The sequence below is a fragment of the Sminthopsis crassicaudata genome, chromosome 1 (assembly GCF_048593235.1).
Source record: "Sminthopsis crassicaudata isolate SCR6 chromosome 1, ASM4859323v1, whole genome shotgun sequence".
NCBI lineage: Eukaryota > Metazoa > Chordata > Mammalia > Dasyuromorphia > Dasyuridae > Sminthopsis > Sminthopsis crassicaudata.
The window spans coordinates 141,300,945-141,328,847 of NC_133617.1; the positions used below are offsets into that span (position 1 = coordinate 141,300,945).

Sequence of the window (27,903 nt, forward strand, 5' to 3'; positions counted from 1 at the left end):
GAAATGCTGCCAAGGAAGGGATGACAAGACTTGCTCCCTGGGCGATGACATCAGGAGACGAGAAGAACAGTAAGAATAACTTGCAAACCTGAGTGACGGCAAGAATCAGCAACTTGAGAAGAGGAGTGGTTTTGAAGGGGAAATTCCATTTTGGACATATTGTTTGTGATGCCTATGGGACGTCAACTTTGAAATGTCCAAAATACAGTTACTGGTGTAGAAATAGAGGTCCAGAGAAAAACCAGGTCAGACCTGTAGATCTGAGTCACTGGCACAAAAATGCTGAGCTCACACGTGCGGAGGGAAGGTGAGGGGAGAAGGGAAGGAGCCAGGGCGGGGTGGTTGTAGGAGCTATAAGATGGCCACTTTTGCCTGCTGAGGGTGCTTGAATCATGTTGGTCAATAAACTGCCCTTCAGGGCTGGCAGCCACAGCAGTGATCACATGGGAGGGAGAACCAAAGGGGGACTGCTGAAAAGAGTGACTGAAGGATATAGAGATAAGCTCTTTCGGATCCAACTTCCCACCCTCTAATTGATTGATCTTGCAATCCTTAGGGGTAAACCACACATACCTCCCTTGAGAATTCTTCCATGGTCCTCACTTTGGAGACCACAGCCAAGATAAGTTAGGGATTTGTGACACTGGAGTATATGAACATGAGCTTTTTAAGAAAAATAATTTGATAACTGCATTATATAATGTTTCCCTTGTCAACCTACGTGTTTTGTTTTTCATTTTAAAAGATTCTGGGGGCAGCTAGGCGGGGCAGTGGATAGAACACTGAAAGTCAGGAGGACCCGAGTTCAAGTCTGGTCTCAGACACTTAACACTTTCTAGCTGTGGGACCCTGGGCAAGTCACTTAACCCCAGCCTCAGGGGGGGAAATAAATGATTCTGGAGAAAAGGTCCACAGGCTTTATCTGCCTTTCAAAGGATTCTGTAATTTTGGTTAAGAACCTCAGTTCTGAGGGCCCTTCCATCTCTAGGATTCTATGTACCAGGCACTGAGCTAAGTACTGGGGATACAAATGGAAGCAGAAAGATAGTCCCTGCTTTCAAGAAATTTGCATTCTAATGGAGGAAGATAACCCTTAAAATAGCTGGGGGGAAAAAGGGACTTTAGAATTCACATTATTTTCTCATTTTACAGACAAGGAAATTTGGTCTCAGAAAATTTAAGCTACTTGATCAAAGTTATATATTTGTTAATGGCAGAGTTTGGATCTTCCAATTCCCAGTGAAGTGTTTTTTCCACCATCTCCACTGTACTGCTTCCCTTGGGATAAATTGTATCATCTAAGAATTGATGGCTAGTAACCACCCCAAGTTATTTTTTGATGAGGGGAATCAAGGACAGTTGCCACTATTATAAATGATTATGGCACTTTGCAAATTTTAGCTTTCATAACTTCATTCTTTTTGTTCATATGCCAAGCTTACATTCAGATATTGTTTTCATTTGGTGTCTGGGAGGTTTCTTTGCTGTCAACTCTTTATGTACAAGTGTTTGCTTATTAAGATTTCTTCTATATTGGAGTGCGAAACATTTCTTTTTGTTTTGTGTATTTTATGTGCAGTGAGTGTTGTGGAGTTGAGTAGGTGGGCCCACATAGAGATTTAGGTTGGTCCTTTGTGGGTGGTTTTGAATGTTTGTGACACTTATGGTTTGCAGAAGCTGGAGGGGTGGCCTGCTCTATACCCCTGCAAGGATAGGTATGTCATATGTCTGCCAGACCATGCTCAGCTATGTGCCCTTGGAATTTTACCATAACTTTTTTTTTTTGACTGATCTTAAGCATATTTTTGAGCTATAAACTATTATAATTTATTACAGCTTTTCTAAAGAGTTATGTGGATTGTTTGGGAACAGGAAGAATGATTTTGGTAATTTTTTCATTTTTGTTAAGGGAGTTAAGGGAGGATGAAGAAAAAGAGTAGGAGGATAAGGGTATAAGTATAGTAGTGTGTTTTTTCTTTACCAAAATTTAAAGGTTCTAAGGTTAACTTCTTCAAAGATATTGGCAGCATTTTAGATATAGAACTATTTAGGTTTGTGGCAAACCAGAGTGTTCTTTTACCAGCTTTCATTATCTTTGGAAGTAGGATACAAAGAGCTTTGTTTAAATAGCTCTGGGCTAAAAGATAAAATGGTAATTAAGTCCATCTTTTTATTCTATTGGCTTAATAGGTTATGATTAGACATTCTCTATGACAAAGTTTAAATTTAAATGAAAAGAAATTGTCATTTGCAATTAGCTTGTCACATTTAGTCAGCTGTTTTTTATTCATTGACTTGTGTACATTTAAAAAGTACAGTTCTGGAACTCTGGAGATAGTATTGGAACAGAGATGAATATGTACTAAATTAATCTAGTCATTAGTTTTTAATTTAAACACTGTTCAGCTTAATAATTTGGCATCCAGAAATTTTCACTGGTTAGCTGTTTTAAGCACATCAATAATTACTCCCAGGTTTTATTGTTGTTTTGCCTCCTTTTAAAAAGAAATTTGGAAACAGCGATTTATGACAAATATATTTTTATGCACTTGATTTTTTTGTGAAAATATTTTTCACACATGGTTGACTAGTCCGACTAAGTTAACTTTCATCACCTTCAGGTCAGTTCATTTTTAGAACATTTGGAATGAAATCAATTGAAGATTTTGCTGTTGGTTAATCAAGAATCTCATCTACTCAGTTTTTTGATGAAATCTCCTGGTATGTCAAGTTTTATTCTTTCTCACAGCTCTACACTGACTTTGGGAATAATTCTCAAAAAATTTAGAAGGCTCCCAAATCAATAGATAGAGGGATAAAGACATATGGAAGGGAGATTTGTCAAAGTACGAGACAAGTTTGGCTAAAGAGAAGGGAAGGTTGAAATTTAGGGTAAAGACAAAAGATAATAATTATTCTTCCTCTCCTGCATTGTGAGATTTAGTTGAGTATTTATGTTGTGTGTTTTAAGACTTACGGCAAGGTTCCTGGGAAGGAACCTTGGGAAGTATATGTATTTGCAAAGATCCTAGCAGATCAGTGACAGGAGGGTGCCCAAAAGGTAGTCTGGAAAGTTTTGGAGGACTGACCTGGGTTTGTTTAACCTGTAGAAGAAAAGAGCAAGGACAAATAGGTTATCTGTCTATAAACGTTTGTTGGACTGTCACGTAGAAAAATAACATGTTTTTCAGTGTTCCTTAAAAAGTCCAAGTGGAACTAGTGAGTGAAATTTATAGAAGCAGATTTAGACTCAAAATAGAGAAGTAATGGGAAGAAGAGGTGTGACTCCAAAAGTATATTGGGGTTACTGCCAGTGTTGTGTGTGGTTTCAAAAGAATTAGGCTTAGCCCTTTTCTAAATCCAGGGACAAAGATTTTATTATGCTGGGCTAAATCTATAAGGGTTTGTTGTTGTTTTGTTTTGTTTTTTAACACTGAAAGGGGCTTTTGCAATTAAAAAGGGGCCTAAAATTCCATTAAGGAGTAAGATGTTATTAAGGTATGGCAAATGGGATAAAAGAATTAGGATCATGATAGGAGCAAGCCAGTTGTTTAGCGGAGTTCTTGAGGTACAGGTAGGTTCTTTTATAGGGGGAGTGATTATCTTGGGGGTTGACATCACAGCTTGACTTTGATTGGGATATAGCAACTGTGGGGTTATCATGATTTTGTCAATACAAGGAACAAAAGGCTCTGCTAAAGCTCAGGTGATCCTATCAGTGCTCTCCCTGTTTTCCTCAAGGAGTAGCCAGGCTTCCAGATTGTATTTTATAATTCAGGCTCTCCCTGTTGATATCTATCTAGCTAATTAGGACCCATTGGATGGATTTTCTAAGGCACAGTCAAGATCCTTTTCACTGAAGGTATTTAAAGAAGAGACTGGAAGATCCACCATCAATAAGGCTATAGGAGAGATATCTACTTTGTGGCAGGTTGGACTATAGATTGTATAACACTGTGAATGAAGGTAAATTACCTTTTTATTCCTTAGTTTCTTTGTAAAATAAAGTGGGAGTGGGAAGGATCACTGATCTACAACTGAAAAAGGACTTCTGTGGCTCTGTAGTCTTACACTCTTGTTTTCCCAAGATGGAAACAGTCTCTAAGAATTGAGAGTGGTGAGAGCAAAACTCTGACCTGAGACAGCCCTGTAAAATTATGTAAAATCACCAACAAAAAGTTATACAAATTCAAATGGTCTAACATCCTCTGGAACAGGAAGAAATCCCACCATAGAAACTTTGGGAATAGGGAAGACCAGGTTTATTTTTCCTGCCACACCTCTCCTCCTCTACCAGCCCTCATCAAAAGGACTAGTAACCACCCCAAGTTATTTTTTGATGAGGGGAATCAAGGACAGTTGCCACTATTATAAATGATTATGGCACTTTGCAAATTTTAGCTTGTCCAAATCCCCCAGCCAGATCTTTTATGTTAAGAAGTCTGAATCTATGATTTGTAAAATTTATATTTAAAATTTCATAAGTGTTTCAATATAATTGGTTTTCTTTGTAATTCTGTGTATTTTATGTATTTAAAAACATTATTCTGAAAAGGATTCCATAGGCTTCATCAGACTATCAGAGTTCATGACATCAAAAAGATTAAGAAGCCCTGTATATGTTTGCTGTGTTGCCTCTGATAGTATTCAACATGATCTCTAAACCTCAATCCTTTTTTTTTTGATCTTTACCTCTTAAATTATAGAAATCGAATTGAAGATTAGTAAATCTTAGAAAATTAGAAAAGATTTCAAGAAATCACTTGTTCTAGCTTTCAGCTTTAAGATAGATGAATGTTTTAAGTAATTCAGGACAGATATGCATGCTTGTTTTCTTCTTGAAGACCCTTAGGAGTAGAGATGCTACATTGTCTTTGATGGCTACCAAAAAGTCCATTGGGTATGGCTGATTATCATTAGTTTTAATTTAAATTCATCTTCTTTCTGTTTAATTTTCTATAGAAATGGAGACCAACTCTTCATCATACTCTTTCTTAAAATACTTCATATAATTGAGGAAATGGCCATCAATTAATTGGGGAATGATTGAATAAATTGTGGTATGGGATTATGAAGAAGTATTGTTTTATGGAAATGATGAGCAGGATGCCATCAGAAAAACTTGGGAAGTCCTCCATGAACTCAAAGTGAAATGTAATGTGTACAAAGTAATAGCAGTGTGTGGAACTGATTGATTAGCTGTGAATAGCTTTGCTATTCTCAGCAATACAATGATCAAAACTACTCTGAAAACTTATTATGAAAAATGCTATCCATATCCAGAGAAATAACTGATTGTGTCTGAATACAGACTGAAACATACTTTTTTTTAAACTAACTTTTTTTATTTTTCTTGAGGGTTTTTTTGGGGGGAGATGTTTTCTTTTGCAACATGCCTTGTATAGAAATGTTTTGCACAATTTCACATGGGCCTTCTCAGTGGAAGAGACTCGATGTGGAGAAGGGGGAGGATTTGATACTCAATTTTTTTTAAAATGTAAAAAAATATTTGCATGTAACTAGCTAAAATAAAAATATTTTAAAATATTGCCTATTCTTGAATAATTCCTGAGAATATTCACTTTGAGCTCCTTATTTTCTATTTCTATCTCAAAATGTTTGTCACTATTTCTGCCCCACTTTTCATTTTCTCCAGCACTTAATTAGGAGCTTGGCCCTTCTTCCAAGGCTATCAACAAATTGCATCCTAATTTCTTTCCCCCTCTAACCTTTAACTAGACTCTATCTATAGAGTTCCTTATCAATTTCAAACTTCAAGCTATTGTCTTCTATCCCTCCTTTTCCCTGGCCAAACTCTTAGAAAAAACAATATAGATATATTGTCTTCACTTCCTCTCTTCTCACTCTTCCATCTTAGGCAGTTTGGTTTTGACTCTATCGATCAACTGAAAATTCTTTTGAAAATTGCCAATGATATCTTAATTACCAACTAATGACTTCAATTCCCCCCCCCCCCCAATCTCAACATTTTTTATACCATTTCTGTATTGGACGCTGGTAAACACTTGCTCTTATTGGACCTTCTCTTTTTCTCTCTAGGAATTAGTGATTATTCCTTTCTCTTATTTCTTCTGCTGCCTATCTGCTTCTGTCTCCTTTGCTGGCTGATCATTCATATGATGTTCTCTAACTGTGGATGTAGCAGGGCTGTGCCCTGGGGCCAATTCTCTCTCTGTACTTAAATTTGTATTAACCTCATCATTTCTTATGGGTTTAATTATCCTCTCTGTGCCTGACTCAAAGATCTCCATATCCATATCAGATTTCCTGCTATATAATTGCATGATTCCTCATTCTTCCCCAACTCATATACAATCTGTTGCCAAGTCATGCTGTTTTTCCATTCAGTTCCTTGTATTCTACCTCTTTACTGACAAAACTACTTTAGTTCAGGAGACTTCATCACCTTTCCCCTCTCCCTCTAAACCTTCTCCCTGCTTCTGATGTTAGCTTTTTCGGTTGAAGTCATCACCATTCTTCCAAACAACTGTGCTCATGGACTTGGTATAAACTTTGATTCTTCATGCCATATTCCTAATTTTACCAATTCTTGTCATGTCTACTTCTGTAATAGCTCTTATATTTAGCTCTTTTTCCTTGTTATCTATTACCTAGATTAGTGGTTTTCAATTAGTATTTGGCAGACTCCTGGGGGTCTTCAGAACTTTTTCATTGGGTCCACAAGGTCAAACCTAGTCTCATAATAATACCACAACACAATTTTTCCAACTACATATCTGTGTGAGGCCAAATTGTTTTCATATACAACATCACAACAGATTAAATGCAGAAATCAGATATGAGAATCCATCTGTCTTCTATTAAGCACGATATATAAGAGATTTGCAAAAATATGTAGAACAATGCCACTGTTCTCACTAAATTTTTCTTGTTTTAGAAAATGTTTTTCAAAATATGTTACTTATATTAATATGTAATGAGTTTATTATTTTTAAATGAAGAAATATTTATCAGTTTGAATTTCTAATATGGTAAGTATTGATACATATGACCCACATAAATAAATAAAAGCTTTTTGGGTCCTCAATGATTTTTAAGAAGGTAAAGGGATTCTGAGTCCAAAGTGTTTGAGAACCATTGATTTAGATTAGTACAATAGCCTTTTGATTGTTTTCCCTGGTTCAGGTCTTTCTTCATCTCCCCATATAGCTATCAAAATAATTTTTCTTACATGAGAATTTAACCATGTCATTCTCCCAATCAATAAACTACAGTAGTTCCTTATTGTCATTAGGATAAACTATAAACTCTGTTTGAAAGCTTTTATAAAAAACCCTTCATGAATTGCATATGTTTAACATATTGGATTGCTTGCTTTCTAGGGTATGGGGGAGGTGAGGAGGGAAGGAGAAAAATATGAAGTACAAGATTTTGCAAGGGTGCATGTTGAAAACTATCTTTGCATGTATTTTGAAAAATAAAAAAGCTGTCTGTGTGTTTTTTTAAAGCCATTCACAACTTGGCCCCAATTTATTTTTTCAAACTCTTTAACTTATTCCTCATTTTAGTGTGCTGCAATTTACAGTCCAGCCAAAATGGACTTCTTTCTCTTTCTCCCCCCTTCTGGCCTTTCCCATCTCCCTTTCTCTTCTTTCTTCCTTTGCTCTTCCCACCCCCACTGCCTAGAATGAACTTCTTTATTCTCCTGCTTCACAAAATCCCTTACTTGTTTCAAAACACAGTTCAATATCAACTTCTACATAACATGGTATATATGCTGTCTTCCTCTATTAAATGTAAGCTCCTTAAAGGCAGAGACTTAACATTTATTTGTGTTTATTTTAGCATTCAGTATAGTTCCTGATATAGAGCAGGTAATTAATTAATACTTATCGATTATTAACTGAATTGATCTCTTAGCTAGTTCTTCCCTAAGTTAAAAATTTCACCAAATAACTTATTTTTCAACCCTTTGATCACTTTTCTTTCTTTTCTATGAATCAAATCTCTCCACATTCTTTTTGAGTTGTGACCAAGATTAGACAGCATTCTCTAATAAAGATCTGACTAATTCAGACTATAATAGAAAGAATGGCCTTCAGCTTTTTCATATTTTGCCTATTTTAATATAGCCTGTCTGTAATTTTTTTTTTTGGCTTATTTCATAGTAGCCCAATATAAAAGAAATATGATCCTGTACATTTGTGCCTTTGTAGAGGTCTTGAGTCATTTAGCTGATTTTCTCATTCTAGTGTCATGACACTGATAATATAGATTCTTTATGGCACTCATCTTTGTGAGGAATTTTTATTACTTATAGATTCTATTTTAAATTGGTAGAGGAAAGTCAAAGCAATAATGGCAATATCCAGTCAACATGATTAAGTCTATTTTTAATCCGCCATCTTCCTCCATAGTGTTTTGCAAATGAAATTGTAATATAAAATGGTATTGCTCTTGGCTTCCATGTCTCACTACTTGTCAATAAGCTCAATTATTTGCTGATTCTATTTTTGGTCTCATTGTGGTGACTTCACATCAATAAACTTTTCCAAGTAATAATGATAATCTAGAACAGAGATATCAAACTTGTCTGCAAAACTCCCTAGTATGATTAGAACCAGATTATAGTATAAGGGGAGATTATTTAACAAATAAAACAGGGTCACACACTAGGAAGTATTAAGTATCTGAGGCCAGATTTGAACTTGGGTCCTGACTTCAGGGCTGGTGCTTTATTCACTGTACCATCTAACTATCTCTCATCTGTAGTTTTCTAAGATTGTATATAGCCCCTTAGGAATTTGAATTTGGCATCACTGAGCTAGAGTGTCTCCATTTATTCAAAAGCAAAAGTGGATTATAGATGGTTGCATAAAAGCATAGATTTTAAGAAGAAAGGGACTGCATATTCCAATACCCTCATTTCACAGATGAGGAAAATGATACCCAGAAAAATATATTGGCTTGGTCCCAGAAGGAGCATGGTGGCAGAGCTGAAATTTGAACTCAAGTGATGAGCTAATTTGTTTTTCTTTTCACTGGGTCATACTCTATTCCTATGAATAAAATGTAATTGAACATATAAAATATAGGTTTAGATGAACATGTTATAATTGTATTCAATGTCAGTTTCTCATCTTTAATCTTTTTAAATAGTTTTGGTATTGATTTTTTACCTTTGCTTCAACCATTCAACATTCTGGCTATACTCTGGCAGCTAATTCTGAAATGAGTTCCACATTAGTAACCACATTAGTAATCAATCATTTATTGTAGTAAAATAGGGTCTCTCTTATTTTTTTGTTATGATATTTGATGATTGCTCTATCAATCATTTTTTTTTTGGACTCTTCTCAAACAATTGACCTCATTCATATTTGGATGCTGAATTTCCCACCATGCTTGTCACTTTGTACCTTGAAGTCATTAAATATCTGTATGCATTTGTGTGTGTATATTCATATACATAATTATTTCTACAGATGTGCTGATTTAGTTTGGGATATCTTTCAGGTTTTTCATAATTTTTCATTTCTTCTATTTCATCTCATCAGTTTTGTAACACATGTTGGTACATAAGCTAAGCTTTATGCTGGTCTGTTTGCTTATGATAAGTTATGAGCCAGGAACAGATGAAGTGACAGAATATTCTATGAAATGATTTTTCTTGTTGCCCTTGGATGCATATTGAAGCCAATGACTCCAGCTCCTTTACTCATCTCCCTAAGAAGAACCTCTGAACTGTTCTTCCATTTGGCTCCCACTCTGTATCTTCTAGTTTCATTCATAGCAAGAACATGATTGTAATTTAGTTTCTCTGAGAGAATAGTTTTGGGGTTTTTTTCTTAACTTGTTGGTCAGTATCATTCAAAGATCAAATATTTAGAGTACTAGCAGCCAAATGTTTGTAGATAGTCTAATAATAATTCAGTTCATACAATTCTCTATCCTCTTTTCATAATTCCAGTATAGTCACTGCAGAAGCAACCATCCTTTAATCTTTCTGCATTGTCTCTCCTCCCCACCACTCCACCTGACAGTGATCTTTTAAGTGCTGATCTGACCATATTATTACCCCCTCCCATTCCAATCTACACCCAGCTCATTAAATCCATTGGCTCTCTATTATATTATATTGCATAATTATTATATTATATTTAATCTAGGATCAAATATTAAATCCTCTATTTGGCTTTTAAAGTAAATCCTTCACAACCTGTCCCCTTTCTACCTTTCCTCCTTTTCCTATACTCTATTACCTTACATGAAAAGCTTAGGCTTTATTGGTTTCTGGTGCATAGCACACTACCCTATGCTTTTTCCCTAGTTGTCCTCAATGCCTGGAATTGTTTCCCTCCTCAATTCTATCTCCAGGCTTCCCTGGCATCCTTCAAAACTCTCCTCAAATCCCTCTTCTCCAAAAAGCCTCTCCTGATCCCCTCTACTAAATAGTACTCTGAGATTACCTTACACTTATGCTTGATATATTTTATATTCAGCAGTTTATATGTTTACTTTCCTATTAGAATGTAAGCTACTTAAGGCCAAGAACCAAGGTTTTTCCTTTCTTTGTATTTCCAATAGTGAGCACAGTTAGTGCATTAGCAAGGACTTAATAAATGCTTGATGATGATGATGATGATGGAGTGACACAAAATGAAGGCCATTTTGTATTTTAATCTTTTTCATGAGTTACTGACAGTAATAAACAGTGAAAAAACTGTTTTTACCAATTATAATGCTTGTATAATAGAATGTAATTTCCTTGAAAGAAGGAATAGTTTTTTAGTTTGTTTGTTTCGTTTTGTTTTTGTTTTAATCCTGAGTACCTGCCATTTGTATGTATGTGATACTTTATAAATGTTTATTAAATTGAGTTTAATACATACAGCCTGTTGTTAACATAATGGTCAAAACCTTTTTCGCTGGGATAAAGTTGGGCAGAGCTTGTGTTCCACTGATTGTCATTGATCAAGCAAAAGCATATTCCTTTATTGGCCATGTCTCATTCTTTTTTTTTTTTTTTTTTTTTTTGTTTTGTTTTTCAATTGATAAGGAATTTATTAAGTTTGTACTAAAATGACAGGCAGGCCATGTCTCATTCTTTATCTTGAGTCTATTACCTATCAGGAGGCCAAGTAACATGCTTTATCGTTGTTCCTCTGGAATTGTGGTTTATCATTTACTCTTCAAGTGAATATTAAATAGCCTTATGGTATGGGGATATTAGTGCCTTTTCAAAATTAATAATTTGCCAAGTCATCAGGTAACTTCAAAAATATTAAACTCAGAAACCGGAAGTACTAACCCATGTATAAGGATCCCTGTATACTTGGGAGTGTCTTGGGCTTTACTTGTTTACTTGGCTGTGGAACTTTTCTAATGTTGAGTCAAAATTTGCCTTTCTTCAATTTCCTTCTGTAAAGAATTAAAACTCTTAAAAGGTAATTTTTAGTTCTAATTGTGGGGGAAAAAAGTATTATTGATATAATTGTTATTATTCTGTATGCTATAACATGCTATTAGAGTGGGTTGAGGTCAGCTTGAAAGGAGATCTGTGGTTAATACATCCTAGGAAACTGCTCTGTTCTGTTTAACATTTTTATGTATGACTAATTAAATTGTCTTTTGGGTTGGTTCTCAAATAGACTTCTCAAACTCAACATGTCCAAAACAGAACACATTATCTGTTCTCTCAAATCCCCCCTCCCTTGCATGGAATGAAATGAAAGAAGCATATATTAAACATCAAGTATATGCTGGACTCTGTTGTATGTTCAGGCTAGCTTTCTGGAGGTCTTCCAGAAGGGCCTTGGTCTCAGCAGGATACACACCACGAGAATGGACAAGAATAGAGTCCAAAGTCTTTATTGTCTCCTTCACAGTCTGAGTCTGTCATACTCTAATCCAGTCTCAGTCTGACCCAGGCTCCTCCAGCAGTCTGACAGTTTGACAGTATGAACCAGTCTCAGTCTGAATTTGTCCCCAGTTTAAATACACTATTACAATTACATCATTATGACATATTGAATATGTGTGAACTAGAGAACTATTACATCACCATGCTGAGTACTAAGTATATATGTGAACTAGAGAACCATCATCTCATCAATTCCACTGAGTTAACACCTTGTTTCAAGTATACTTCTCTAGAGTTCTGGCTCTCTATACTTTGTCCTAGGTATTTTTACAAGTATTAATTCATTTGATCTTATTACTACTACAGATATTGACTGTATCATCAATACTTCTGGTCATCCAAGTTTAATCTTAATGTCATCTTCAACTCCTTGCTCACATTTACCTCCTGTTGACCTTTATAATATTTCTCCCATTCTTCTTTCTCCTCCCACCTTCTTTCTGCTTACACAACTGCCACTGCAGTGTGGGGTTTCTTTACTTCATGATATCTGATCTATTATAACAGACTGTAGATTGCTCTCTCTGCCCAAGTCTCTCTTCCAAGTCATCCTTGATTCCATGTGAAAGTGACCATCCTAAAGTGCCAGTCTGATCTTATCAGTCTTCTACTCAATAAACTCAATCAAAAGCTCTATTGGCATTTCAAGCCCATCTCCTACCTTTCTAATCTTTTCACACATCACCCTTTATGTACTCTATTTGCAGCTATACTGGCCTCCTTGTTTCTCTTTCATTAGAATGTGAAGCTCCTTGAGGGCTAAGACCATGGTTCTGCCTGTCATTGTATTTCCAGCTCTTAGCCTCCTATCTGGCACATAGGAAGCACTTCATACATGTTTTTTGACTTATTGATCAAACTCAATGAAGTGTGGGAGTTTTAGGACAGTGTTAATACAATTTATTGACAAAAGCTTATGCTATTAGGTACCTTAGAAGTATCTGAGATAAAGATAACTATTTGAATGTAAAGTTTAAAAGCAGAAGCTAATAAACAAGCATTCAAGTAATTACTGTATAATAGTCACCATGCTAAACTGTTGGGACCCTGGATATCTTAGAATTAGCCAGTCAGGATAAGCAAAAGGCTTTATTTATTCTTGGTCTTTTGGGGTCAAAGTCAGGGGATTAGATCTAGCAATCTCTATACCACCTTCCTCTCTCTCCACAGCTAAGAGAATGAATCAATCTCCTCCTCCTACTCCACCCACTGATCTCACTTCTTTGTCCACACTCACCAATCCAGCCATCACAGAATAGTTGGGGAGGGTCATCCTCCAAACATGTGGTAATAGAGAATTGTCCAATTGGTAATTAGCCTCACATGCCAGGTTACCTTGCATCTGCTCATTTGTAGCCCTTGACATCTCCCGCTTTCTTTTGTTTTAGACCACAGGTGGTCACGCCATCCCTGACTTCTCAGGGACGTGAGAACCCCAAAAAGGAGATGATCACACCCTCCCTGACTTCTCAGGAAGGGAGATGAAAAGCACCAAAGGGAAGTGGGGATTGCTAGCGGGTTTCTGGGCTGAAAGATCTTATTAGAAACAGGTATGCACAAGCCCATCAGCATGGGAGGTATTACACAAGCACATAGCAATTACGCAAAGGCTATTAGTGATGACTCTCTCCACAGTCAGTGCAGCCTCGATGTGGTGTAACAAACATGAATTGTACATGCAAGTAGTGATATAATAAAACAGTATAAATCATCATGGTCTTGTAAAAGAGTTCCAGAAGTCCTAGAAGGAGGGTATATAAACATCAGTCACACATATGCCTTCTTCAGCAACCAAGAGATAGTCCAAAACCAATCTATTGTCCATTGCTTCACATGTTAGGGAATCCAATGATCCCCACAAGTTTTTGAAGTCCCACATCAGTCTTTTTATATGTTAGGGAATCCAATGATCCCTACAGGTTTTGAAGTCTTGCAACATTCTTATGATGTCTCAGAGAATCCAATGATTCCTGAGGGCTTTCAAGTCCTACAATAGTCTTATCATGTCTCAGAGAATCCAATGATTCCTGAGGGCTTTCAAGTCCTACAATAGTCTTATCATGTCTCAGAGAATCCAATGATTCCTGAAGGCTTTCAAGTCCAACAATTTTTGATGTCCATGAGTCAAACACCATAACTGCCAGGCTCTTTCAGAGGTGGGCACAGTTAGCAACAGAACCACCCAATGTTTCTTGGGTCTTCTCCTTCGTTTCAATGGTCTGCTCCATCTCTCTCCAATGGACAAGGCTAATACGGCTTGTTGGCATCCATCTGATTCCTTCTCCATATGTAGAGATACAAGTAAACTCTCTCCCCCAAGCAGTTAATTTATCTAGTCCCTTCCATTCACCACTTTCTGGGTCTCTCCACATGACCTGGCAATCATCTAAAGACAGTGTAGCTGCTCACACGGTATACTGTACTTCTGGTGGGTTATAAAACCTGTCAGCTAGAGCCAGTGCATCTTTGTCAAAAATTTAAAAATTAATGGTATAGAGAACTAAATTTAGAAGTTCTCTAGGGTTACCAGTGGCTCCCCCTTTCTTTTGTTTTTGGAGGCTGTTTCTTCTCTCTACTATTGCCTGACCTTGAGGATTAAAAGGTATGCCCATGATATGTGAAATCTTATACTGTGCACAAAAGTGTACAAAATGTTTAGAAGTATATGCAAGTCTATTGTCTGTTTTTATTGCTTGTGGCACACCCATAATTGCAAATGCTTGTATAAGGAATTCAGTGACCACTCAGGCTGTCTCTTTTGCTGCTGGTATTACAAAAGTGAATCTTGAAAAGGTGTCTACCACAATATGGATAAAAGATAGATGACCAAAAGATTTATAATGGGTCACATTCATTTGCCAAATTTCATTAGGTCTTAAACCACGAGGGTTCTTCCCATGTGGGAGCATGGAAAGGAAGGCAAGCTGTACAGGCTTTTACTATGCTCCTAGCTTCTTCTCTTGTTATTCCAAATTGTAAACATAAAGCTCGGGCAGCCTGATGATATTTAGAATGAGATTCTTGGGCTTCTTGAAATAAAGGAGTATTGGCCAACATGGTTAGAGGCTATGTGCCTTTGAATTACCATAAAAAATAGGACCTGGAAGTCTACTATGGGAGTGGACATGCAAGATATAAATCTTATCTGGATGCTTTCTTACTTGCTCTTGAAGTTCCTTAAAGAGCTTTTATATATTGGAGGCTACAAATTTTATTTGGGCTGTGGCAATTCTTTGTACCATACCTACTGAATAGGCCAAATCAGATATTATATTTATGTCTCCCGGATAATAAGCAAGAGCTAGAATGATTGCATACAATTCATTCTGCTGAGTGGACTGAAAATGAGTTCTGACTACTCTCTTTATAGTTAAGTCACGAAAATATACAGCACAAATATTATGTTTGGATGCATCTGTAAAGATATTTGGTCCTTTAAGAGGAACTTTAGAAACCTTTTCTTCAAAAATCCATCACCAATTATGTAACAGTCTGTTATTTTTAATGGAGACCCGTGTGTAAAATTTGGAGCCATGGCTAATAAAATTTGCCACTCTGGGATGGTTTCACAGCACACATTAACTTGTGCATTAGTATAAAAGGTGTATATCTTATCAGGTCTTATCCCAGATAATTGTACTGCTTGCTTAATGGTCTTTAATAAAATTCTAGCTACAAAAACTGGGTAAGGAGTAAGGCTTTGTTCTGTTTATGCTGGGAGGTTCACCCATTCTATCACACTGTCTCCTTGATGAAGGACTTCTGTGGGTGCCTCTTGTGTAGCAAAAACTGATATTTCCAAGGGTTTTTGAGTAACTCTTTCAACCACATTGGATAAAGCCAGTTCAACTTGTCTCAAAGCCTCTTGAGCTTCTTTTGTAAGCTATTGTGGTGAATTTAAAGCACTGTCTCCCCTTAAAATGTTATATAATAGTTGCAATTGACAGGTAGTCAAGCCTAGCATGGGAGACATCCATTGGATATCTCTCCTATCAATTTCTGGAAATCATTTAAGGTGTTTAGCTTCTCTGTTCTTTTTTTTTTTTTTACCCCCAAGGCTGGGGTTAAGTGACTGGCCCAGGGTCACACAGCTAGGAAGTGTTAAGTGTTGAGACCATAGTTGAACTCAGGTCCTCTTGAATTCAGGGCTGGTGCTCTATCCACTGCGCCACCTAGTTGCTCTGTTCTTAAAGAGAGTTTTGGTTTTTGGTTTTTTGTTGTTTTTTGTTTTTTGTTTTTATTATATATGTGGATTAACTTTTTTTTTTTAAAATTTTTATTATATATATTTTTATAATATTATCCCTTGTATTCATTTTTCCAAATTATCCCCCCTGCTCCCTCTACTCCCTCCCCCCGATGACAGGCAATCCCATACATTTTGCATGTGTTACAATATAACCTAGATACAATACATGTGTGTAAATACCATTTTCTTGTTGCACAATAAGCATTAGATTCCGAAGGTACATGTAACCTGGGCAGGCAGATATTAGTGCTAACAATTTACATTCACTTCCCAGTGTTTCTTCTCTGGGTGTAGCTACCTCTGTCCATCATTGATCAACTGGAAGTGAGTTGGCTCTTCTTTATGTTGAAGATTTCCACTACCATCAGAATATATCCTCATACAGTATTGTTGTTGAAGTGTACAGTGATCTTCTGGTTCTGCTCATTTCACTCAGCATCAGTTGATGTAAATCTCTCCAGGCCTCTCTGTATTCCTCTTAAGGAGAGTTTTTGTATTGTAAACACCTTAGGATATACTTCATATCCTAAATATTGAAAAGGGGCATGTCTTTGAATTTTTTTCTGGAGCTATGTGCAATTTATAATTCCTTAGCATTTCTATGGTCTTTTGTAGAGATGCTTCTAACATTTGTTCCTCAGGTGCACATCCCAATATATCATCCATGTAATGTAATAACATTACTTTTGGAAATGCTTTTCTTACTGGAGTAAGAGCAGCAGCAACATACATTTGACACATAATAGGGCTGTTTTTCATTCCCTGTGGCAAAACTGTCCATTCATATCTTTTATAAGGCTCAGCTAAGTTAACTCTGGGCAATGAGAAGGCAAATTTTTTCATATCCTTGTCTAGAGGGATAGAATAGAAACAATGCTTAATGTCTATAACCCAAAGAGGCCATTCTCTAGGCAATTGAGTAGGAGATGGAAGTCCAGGTTGAAGAGTTCTCATAGTTTCCATCTGTTCATTTACCTTTCTTAAATCAGTCAATGTCCTCCATTTTCCAGATTTCTTTTTTACAACAAATACTGGGGAATTCTAAGTACTTAGAGAAGGTTGTAAGTGTCCTTGGTCAAGTTGCTCCTCTCCTATGTCTTATAAGGCCTGAATTTTATCGCTACCTAAGGGCCACTGTTCTATCCACAATGGTGTATCTATTTTCCATTGGATAGGAACAGGTGAAAGTGTTGGCAGGCCTTCAATAGCAGCCCTGCCTAAAAAACTGAAATACTCATTTTTGACCCTAATTGTTATAAAATGTGTCTTCCCCACAGATTGATGGGTATTTTTTCAACTGTAAGAGGAGTAAAAACTCCTGTTTCACCTTCAGATATCCATCTCAAAGGGGTAGCACTAACTTCAGCTGCTTTAAAAGATCATGAATTTTTCAGTTTATTCAATCTACATCAATAACAAATGTTTTCCTGTCTCAAAAAGTAATCACTTTTTCTTTTTTTGTAATTTTTATTTGGTCCTCAATATGTCCAGCATCCTGTCTCCATTAAAGAGATTAGTTTTGACATATGGATGTTAAATTATAGGCCTAATCCTCTCATTCCTTACTCCCAATCATATTTATTAGCTTCTTTCACCATCATTCTCAGAGGTGCCTACCTTTGCATTGAATTCAAGTCCTAGTGGAAGATATTAATTGGATCAACTACAGATTTTAAATATCTAATATTAATTGGGTTTTCACTACTACAGTAATTTCTTTTCTTTGATTATCACAATTCCCACAATGTGTGTTTAAAACCTTCTTTCAAGTCAACAAGTCTACACTAAGTCTTTGAAAGTTGTTTATATTTACAATATTGTTGTTTCTATAAAGATTGTTCTCCTGGGTCTGCTCACATTGCAACAATTTGCTAAAGTCTTCTAAGTTTTTCTGAAACCATTTCAATTCAGTAAACATTATAAATCTAATCTGTGCCAGGCACTTGGGATACAATTAAGGAAGGAAAACATAGTCCCTTCCAAGGATCTTATAACTTAATAGAAAAAGACAACACACAAAAGGTGTTACACCCCGATGGACTACTCTAACCTGGTAGTTCCCCTTTGAGCTACTCTTAATGCCCGTCTGCCAATGGCACGGCTAGGCCACACTTACCTGTCTTCGGGCACCAACCCAGATTCCATAGAGACCACCAGGAGGTAGGGGTGAAGCAAAAGAGAACTTTATTCTTAGATAGCATATATTTATACCCCACTGATGATATGGGGGAAAGGGGGAAATCCTCTAGGACCTGGCATAATGGGATTGGCTCAAGAAGGAGGAGGAAGGCGTGCTAGGCTTTGAGAGCACTAAGGAGGGAGGCGTGGTACCTGGAATCAGACACCGCCTCTTAGGGCTATGCCCCACCTCCACGTAGGACTCGCCTGCACATAGGAACCTCTTATCCCTCAGGTCCTCCCACATGCCTTGAACTGCATTCCTTGCTTCTTGAGGCTTTGTAACCCTTACATCTCCCCCTCTTTTATTAATAAAGCCAAATGTTCTCATGTTGACAAATGAGAAGCTCTTCCATAAGCACTTCTAAAGAATTTTTTTTTTTTAAGAATATATATAAAGTATCCTAGCAAAGTAGGCAAAAGCAAAAGAAGCAACAATACAAAAATGGCTACATAGAGCCCATGGGATACAATAGAAGGGGTTGGGAAAGGAAGTATGTTGGATCCATTCACTAACTTAGTCTGGCAAGGGTAGTCATCTCTCTGCTATGGTGCTTTTTTGGGCATCTCTTGGATCTTCTCCTCTTCTTCAGCCCCTGTTTTAATAGGGGAAACTCTCCTTGTCCTTCTTTCTGGAATCCAGTAGCCTTCCCCATCGGGAAATGCAAGACATAAATATCCTAGCCCTCTCCAAAGTACTAAGGATGGACCTTGCCAACGTCCTTCCTCATTCTTCCAAAAGATCTTTTGAATATTTCTAGCACTTGAAGCACAGTTTTTATGGAGCTTAGTTTTGTCCTGTCTATAAGATTGTGCCAAATGTATCATTCCTGGAGAGAGGCTGGTATCCCTATCCAGGCACAAAAAAATTGTAAGCATAAAGTCTTATCCATGTTCGCCTGTGTGGGCTATCGTGCTCTGTCTATTTACTCCCCCTTTATGTTTAACAAAGGTGGCCTTCAGAGTATGATGGGCCCATCCACCAGGGCCTGACCCTGTGGATTATAGGGAATCCCTATAACATGTTTAATGGTGAATGTGGCAAAGAAGATGGCCATCTGCTTAGAGGTATAAGCTGGCCCATTGTTGGTCTTTATGGTATTAGGAACTCAGTGAGAGGAGAAACAATTATACAAATGTTTAATGACTGAAGGAGTGTTCTCACAGGAGGCCACTGTGGCCCAAAGGAATCTAGAATAAGTGTCAATAAAGATGTGGATGGACACACGGCCCACATGTGTCACGTTCATTTGCCACAAATCATTGGGGAATAAACTCCTGGGATTAACTCCTTTATTAGGCGGAGGAGGGAGAAACTGAGCACACACTGCTTCCCTATCTGTTGGGCTTGTTCCCAAGTGAGGTTATAAAGGCTTTGTAGAGAATTAGCGGATAAGTGGAGAAAATCATGGGCACATTCAGGAGGTGTGGTGACTATGAGAAGGGAGCATTGTAAAGCACAGTCCACCACCTCATTGCCAACAAATATGTCTCCTGCACAGCATTGGTGAGAATATACATGCAGGATGTAAATGGGATGTTTCCTAGTCTGTAAAATCAGTTGCAATTCATCAAGAAGGTTAGCACTTGAAGAATTCTGAGGCTGTAGGACTGTATTCTCAATGCCTCTGAGCACTTGGACAGCATATAAACTGTCTGATGATGTTAATGGGCTCTGGGTATCTTTTACATCCTTTCAAGATGTCATATAAAGGCTGCATCAAAGAAATAAGAATAAGGACATGAGCCCTTAACCATTGAATTTGTCCAACTAGTTTCTGAAATAGGTTTAGAGTATTCACCTTGTCTAATTGTAAGGTAGGTATCTGATTAGTAACTGTAGATATCCCCATGTGGAGTCCCAGGGAAATAATGGGATACTTATATGGGATCTTTCCTGGGGCTCACCAGTCCATGTGGAGCAAGAATGCTCATGGTCTCTTTAAGCAGGGCAGATAGATTTTCCCGCTGCTCATTGACAGCAGTATATCATCCATATAAGGCAGTATCATGGCATGAAGCCACGCCTTCCTAATTGGCTCTAGTACTTGCACTATGTACACCTGACACAAAATGGGGCTACAACAAATCCCTTGGGGGAGAACTTTCTATTGGTAGTGCAAATCAGGTCCTACATTGTTTATAGAGGCAATGGTAAAAACAAATCTTTTCTTATCCTCTGGGTCCAGAGGGATGGAGAAGAAACTATCTTGTATGTCTATTACTGTAACAAGCCAGCCAGTGAGTACTAGATTAGGAGATGGCATGCCAGTCTGTAGGGCTCCCTTAGGTTCAATAGTAGCATTAACGACCCTAAGGTCCACTAACATTATGAATTTTTCAGATTTTCTCTTTTTAATAAATACAAGGCTATTCCATGGGCTGGACATTGATCCTATATGTTCAGCCTCCAACTGTTGTTTTATAATTTCACATAAGGTTCAGGTTTTATAAACTGAGAAAGGCCATGAGGTACCCAAACCAGGGTGTTAGATTTCTATGTTAATGGTGTGGGCATGATATGAAACACCACCAAACACCCAATGACCCCAATTAAAAATCCTGTGCATGTTGCATATAAACTGAGGCCCCACAAGCCTTCAATATGTCCCTGCCCCATAGATTGTATCTGAAACTTGCAACCACCAGGGGTTAGAATATCCCATTTGTCTGCAAACTGCCAGGGCAGGTCTTCTGCAATCTCTTTAGATATAGCAGCTGCAAGGGCATCCATTTGAAAGGCACTGGAGCCAACATTCTCAACTCTTTATCATCTCTTCCAGGCCAGCTTCTCTATCTATAGTAGGCATAGCCCTCTGGCAGTTAGTATTAGCATTCTTCATTGCCAATTTCTGCATAAGAAGGCTGGAGGCTTCTCCTCTGCCCACAGACCTCTTAACAGCCACCTGTAGGTGGGCCACAAAATCAGGAAAAATTTCATCTGGGCCCTGTTTAATCCTAGCCATTGAGGGCTTCTGCTTTCCAGAAGCTTGAATTTTGCTAAATGCTGTTTGGGCACACTGGGACACTGCTGCATCTACTGCTGCATCATATTGCATTTGATCCTCATTTCTTTTATACTTTACAGCTTTCTGTATTATTTGTCCTGAACTTGTCTGGGAATCTGCAAAACCTTCACAAGCGGGCACTGAGGGAAAGACAGATTTCCTCAGGGAGGGTGGGGGACGAGGGGGAGGGCCATGCCTCGGAGACAGAAGTTACCTTCCCTCTGTTTGCTTTCTCCTCCCTCGTCTTATCACCATCCTTTACTTCAAGGTCATATGTGTCTCTGTTTATTTTCTCATTACTCATCTTATCCCTGCCTCCTCCTATTCTGTCATATCTGTGTGGTACGGAAATGGTGAGGGATCACCATATAATAAAAAAAAAAGCTGGAGAGAGCTCTAGAGAAAAGCAAAGTTTATTGTACGTCCTTGCAAGAATCGGGCGTCCCACTCCTCGAGTAGACATGGAAGAGAGGAAGCACCTCCTGTGGGCAGGACAGCACCTTTAATCCCTAACGCAAAACGCCCCCTCCCACCACTGACTCTCATCCTCATTGGCCGAGAGTCTTACATTCTAAACGGGAGATCTACCCATGAAATTGAACTTGACCAATAAGTACATAGTTGCCCATATTTGTTTTGTTTTTTTTTCTCCCACTTTGGAATAGCTTTAATTGTTAATTTATTTATTTTTTTTTTTTTTGGTATTTATCTTTTTTTATTTTTTTATTTAATTTTTATTTTATTTTATAATTATAACTTTTTTTTTTTTGACAATACATATGCATGGGTAATTTTTTACAACATTATCCCTTGCACTTACTTCTATTCAGATTTTTTCCCTTCCTCCCCCAACTCCCTCCCCCAGATGGCAGGCAGTCTTATACATGTTAAATATATTACAGTATATTCTAGATACAATATATGTGTGTAGAACCGAATTTCTTGTTGCACAGGAAGAATTGGATTCAGATGGTAAAAATAACAGTTTACACTCATTTCCCAGTGTTCCTTTTCTGGATGTAGCTGATGTTGTCCATCATTAATCAATTGGAATTGGATTAGCTCTTCTCTATGTTGAAAATATCCACTTCCATCAGCATACATCCTCGTACAGTATCATTGTTGAAGTGTATAATGATTTTCTGGTTCTGCTCATTTCACTCAGCATCAGTTGATGTAAGTCTCTCAAAGCCTCTCTCTATTCATCCTGCTGGTCATTTCTTACAGAACAATAATATTCCATAACATTCATATACCATAATTTACCCAACCATTCTCCAATTGATGGACATCCATTCATCTTCCAGCTTCTAGCCACTATGAAAAGGGCTGCCACAAACATTTTGGCACGTACAGGTCCCTTTCCCTTCTTTAGTATTTCCTTGGGATATAAGCCCAGGAGTAGCACTGCTGGATCAAAAGGTATGCACATTTTGATAACTTTTTGGGCATAATTCCAGATTGCTCTCCAGAATGGTTGGATTCTTTCACAACTCCACCAACAATGCATCAGTGTCCCAGTTTTTCCACAGCCCCTCCAACATTCATTGTTATTAGTTCCTGTATCTTAGCCAATCTGACAGGTGTGTAATGATACCTCAGAGTTGTCTTAATTTGCATTTCTCTGATCAATAGTGATTCGGAACACTTTCATATGAGTGGAAATAGTTTCAATTTCATCATCTGAAAATTGTCTGTTCATATCCTTTGACCATTTATCAATTGGAGAATGGCTTGATTTCTTATAAATTAGGGTCAGTTCTCTGTATATTTTGGAAATGAGGCTTTTATCAGAACCTTTAACTGTAAAAATGTTTTCCCAATTTGTTACTTCCCTTCTAATCATGTTTGCATTAGTTTTGTTTGTACAAAGGCTTTTTAAGTTGGTGTATTCAAAATTTTCTATTTTGTGATCAATAATGATCTCTAGTTCTCCTTTGGACACAAATTCCTTTCTTCTCCACAAGTGTGAGAGGTAAACTATCCTATGTTCCTCTAATTTATTTATGATCTCATTCTTTATGCCTAAATCATGGACCCATTTTGATCTTATCTTGGTATGTGGTGTTAAGTGTGGGTCCATGCCTAATTTCTGCCTTACTAATTTCCAGTTTTCCCAGTAGTTTTTGTCAAATAATGAATTCTTATTCTAAAAATTGGGATCTTTGGGTTTGTCAAACACTAGATTGTTATAGTTGTTCACTATTTTGTTCTGTGAACCTAACCTATTCCACTGATCAACTAGTCTATTTCTTAGACAATACCAAATGGTTTTGGTGACTGCTGCTTTATAATATATTTTTAGATGAGGTACAGCTAGGCCACCTTCATTCGATTTTTTTTTTTCATTAATTCCCTTGAAATTCTCAACCTTTTGTTCTTCTATATGAATTATGTTGTTAGTTTTTCTAGGTCATTAAAATAGTTTCTTGGGAGTCTGATTGGTATAGCACTAATAGATTAGTTTAGGGATTATTGTCATCTTTATTATATTCTCTCAGCCTATCCAAGAGCACTTAATATTTTTCTAATTATTTAAATCTGACTTTATTTTTGTGGCAAGTGTTTTGTAATTTTGCTCCTATAATTCCTGACTTTCCTTTGGTAGATAGATTCCCAAATATTTTATACTATCAACAATTATTTTGAATGGAATTTCTCTTTGTATCTGTTGCTGTTGGATTTTGTTGGTAATGTATAAAAATGCTGAGGATTTATGTGGATTTATTTTGTATCCTGCAACTTTGCTAAAGTTATGAATTATTTCTAATAGCCTTTTAGCAGAATCTTTGGAGCTCTCTAAGTATACCATCATATCATCTGCAAAGAGTGATAGTTTGGTTTCATCATTACCTACTCTAATTCCTTTAATCTCTTTCTCAACTCTTATTGCCGAGGCTAGCATTTCTAATACAATATTGAATAGTAATGGTGATAATGAGCAGCCTTGTTTCACTCCTCATCTTACTGGGAAAGGTTTCAGTTTATTGCCATTATATATGATGTTTATTGACCATTTTAAATATATGCTCCTAATTATTTTAAGGAATAGTCCATTTATGCCTATACTCTCAAGTATTGAGATGATGATGAAAGTTAACACTTGTATAATGCTAACTAATCAAGACATTGTACTAAGCATTTTACAACTTTAACATCATTTGATCCTCATAACAACCTTAGGGGGTGCTATTATTATCCCTATTTTATCTCTGAGGAAACAAAGGGTTAACCTGAAACCACATTGCTATCAAGTGGCTGAAGCTGGATTTGAACTTAGGTCTTCACTATTATTATAAAATCACTCAGTTTATTTTCCTTTAGGCTAATTTTTGTTTATATTTATTATTAATCATATTTGTGAAGCATTATTTGTTGAATTTGACCATCAGCCCTGAGATCTTTCAATTTATGTCTGATTTTCATATTGAACATTATAATTATGTCCATGTAATTTAAGTGTACATGTAAGGAAGTTATCAGATGACTTAGAAGATGAAATTCTTTCAACAAAAGTTATGATTCTAAATAAATCAAATATTTTACTAGTAAATCTAGATTTCCTTTTGGATAAGAGGAGAATGTAATGGTGTAAAAGTCTTCTTTCCTCTCTCATTCTTTCCTAGTGATTCATACTTCCAATAAGACTATCACTGAAACCAAATTCTGCAAGTTTATTAAATGCAGATAGCTTAGGTGAGGTAGCCAGATGGGAGAATTACTGCTATGGTATTCCCTAATTCTATCCAATGGCTTAATTTAATTTATGAAACTAAAGTAGTCTCAGGCCAATAACTTTTTAATCTTTTCACATGCCTTCTAAATAGGAATTTGATGTTCTGGAAAATTTTAAAAATTCTTTTTAATTTCTTTTCATATGTATATATGTATATATATTATTTTTTTAAAATATAATATTTAAAACATTTATTTTTCAGACTTTTTCAGAGGCAATTAGATTCAATGTGGACTATGGAGTTTTTGAAGTACTTAATGATGCCCCAAATATTCTAGAAAAGCAACTGAAACGAATTCTACGTGAACAAAAACCTCGAAATCCCATTTATGATGTTGTAAGGAAAGAAAAATGTGATATGATACCTAATAAACTAAATATCCCTCCTAAACAAAGCACTATAAAGATCAACTATAATATTATGGTAAGAAACTACATTTAAATTAAAATTAATTACCCAAATAAAGTATTAGTTGGAATTAAGTTATAGGTCTTGACAGGTCCTTTTCCATTATTGCTTACTGCCTACAAAGTGCTTATGACTCTCTCTTCAAAACAATAACAAATCTCACTTGATTCATCCATTCTCACTATTTTCCTATATTTCTCCCTTTTTTTTTCTAACATCCCTTAGAAAACTGCCATAGGTCCTTCTATTTCCTATTTTCTCTACTGGAATTGCAGAGGATTGATGATAAACCATGCTGCCTACCTCCTGAGAGGAGAATGTAAAATAAAACAACTTTTAAAAAACATGGTCATAGTGGAAAGATCTTTTACTTAACTGTGTATGCTTGTTTTCTCCTATCCCTCAATTCCATTTGGGATCAGGTTAGAGTAGGAGGGTGAGAAGGAGGACTTCAACAATTAGAACAAATTAAATATATTTTTAAAAAAATCTAATGACCTTTTCTCAGTTCTCATTCTCCTTGACTTTTCTGCAAGCTCTTGATAACTAATCATCACCGTCTTATTCTTGAAACTTTTTTCTCTAGCTTTTTGTGACATGGTCTTCTCCTGGCTCTCCTATCTTTTGTTTTGGATATTTAGTTCCTTCTGCATTATTTGGTATCCCCCAGCCTTCTGTCCTGGGCCTTTTCTCTTTACATATTGTTTCAATTATCTATATGCAGATGATTCTCAAATTTACATCTTTAGCTGCCTGTTGGGTTTTTCAAACTGTGTCACATATATTTTAAACTCAACATGTCCAATACTTCAACTTCTCTCTCTCCCTCTCCCTCTCTCTCTCTCTCTCTCTCTCTCTTTCTTCCTATTATTGTGAATGATACCCCTGTCCTCTTAGTCAAGTATATTTGCAATGTATTTATCCTTAATTCCTCATTTTCTTTCACTCCTCCTTCCATATCTAATTAGATGCCATATTCTTTTGTTTTTACCTTTCTAACATCTCTTGTATGAACTCCCTTTCGTCCTCTGGGACTGGCCCTCATCACTTTTCACACCTGGAACAATAGTCTTCTATTCTCTTCACTGAAGCTTATTCTGTCAAATTGATCTTCATAATGTACAGTTCTAAAGTATAGCACTTTCCTAAATGCTGCTATACATCCATGTATAAGAGCAGGATATATAGGGACAGCCAAACAAGAGAACCACCATTAGAGAACAATGTTACTAAAATCAACGAAAAAGCGAGTATCCAAGGGGATGGTTAGCAGTGTTCAAGTAATTGCAAAGGGGTTAGAAAGATTAAAAATGGCTTCTTCTTTTTTGTCTACAATCATATCCAGATCTTTTCTATGCTTAACAAATAGTCACAATAAAGAATAATTCTATTCTCCTTCTACATTTCATAGACGAACTCCTAGAAAATGTTCCCTTAAGTATAGGGATAATCTCAATTTTGTATTTTTATTCCTTTTGTCAAAGACAATGTCTGGATCATGGTACAAAAGCTTATTAATGAATTGAAAAGTCCAATGGATTTAGCAGTTAAGAAATCATAGAGAACAGTTTCAATCAAGTAATTTATTGGAAGCCAAATTGCAAAAGGTTGAAAAGAGCTTGGATATGACACAGTGAAGACATGAATCTAGCATTTTCTAGGAATTTGTCAGTGAAAGGAAAGAGAGATATGAAATAATTACTCTAGAGTATAGAATCAAAGGAATTTTTTTGGGGGGGGTTGGTTTTTTTTTGTTGTTGTTGTTTTGTTTTGTTTTTTGATGTTGGGGAAAATATGGCAAAGTTTGTAGAGGTAGTAGGAATGAACCACTGGATAAAAGGAACAGAAGTTAGAAACAGAAGAAGGGATGCTTAAACAGGTAACTACAGAAGAGAATGTGCTGAAAGCATAAATAGAAGAGTTAGCCTTTACAAAAGAGAGGGACTTATATGAGTCTGAAGAAAAAGGAGGGTCTGGCAGTAGTACTGAGCAACCAAGTATATGCTTACTCCTTTCTCCTGGCCCAGTGTGTTGAGGGTCATGAGAGAAGATACATCTAGTTTTAGGATGGGTGGCCAGCAATTCACTTTCTTCTTGAGGTAGTCAGTTTTTTTTAACACAAAAACATGGGAGGATTATGAAAGGAGCAGGTCTAAGAGGAGGGCAATTTGTTAACAATAGAGTCTTTTGTGGGAGGGGAGGGCAGAGGAGAATAAGGTTATTGAGTCAAATAAGGAGTAGTAAGCCAGTATTAAACTGTATATATATACTCTTTGATCTGAGCAGTGCCTCCAATATCCCAAAGAGATCATAAAAAAGAGAAAAGGACCCAAATGGGCAAAAATATAGCAGCTCTTTTTGTAGTGTTAAGGAACTGGAAATTGAGGATGCCTATCAGTTGGAGAATGGCTGAATAAG

At 36.7% G+C, this 27,903-nt stretch overlaps 1 protein-coding gene across 5 annotated transcripts in view; it reads left to right on the forward strand.

Moving 5' to 3' along the window:
• The window catches only part of RGS22 (regulator of G protein signaling 22), a 171,562-nt gene that overhangs the window by 30,368 nt on the left and 113,291 nt on the right, over window positions 1-27,903 (forward strand). For all 5 annotated transcript variants that reach the window (XM_074268265.1, XM_074268270.1, XM_074268255.1 and 2 more), the window contains one exon: window positions 25,279-25,500. In XM_074268265.1, the coding sequence (XP_074124366.1) occupies window positions 25,279-25,500 (222 nt within the window). The remainder of the gene's footprint in view (window positions 1-25,278; window positions 25,501-27,903) is intronic.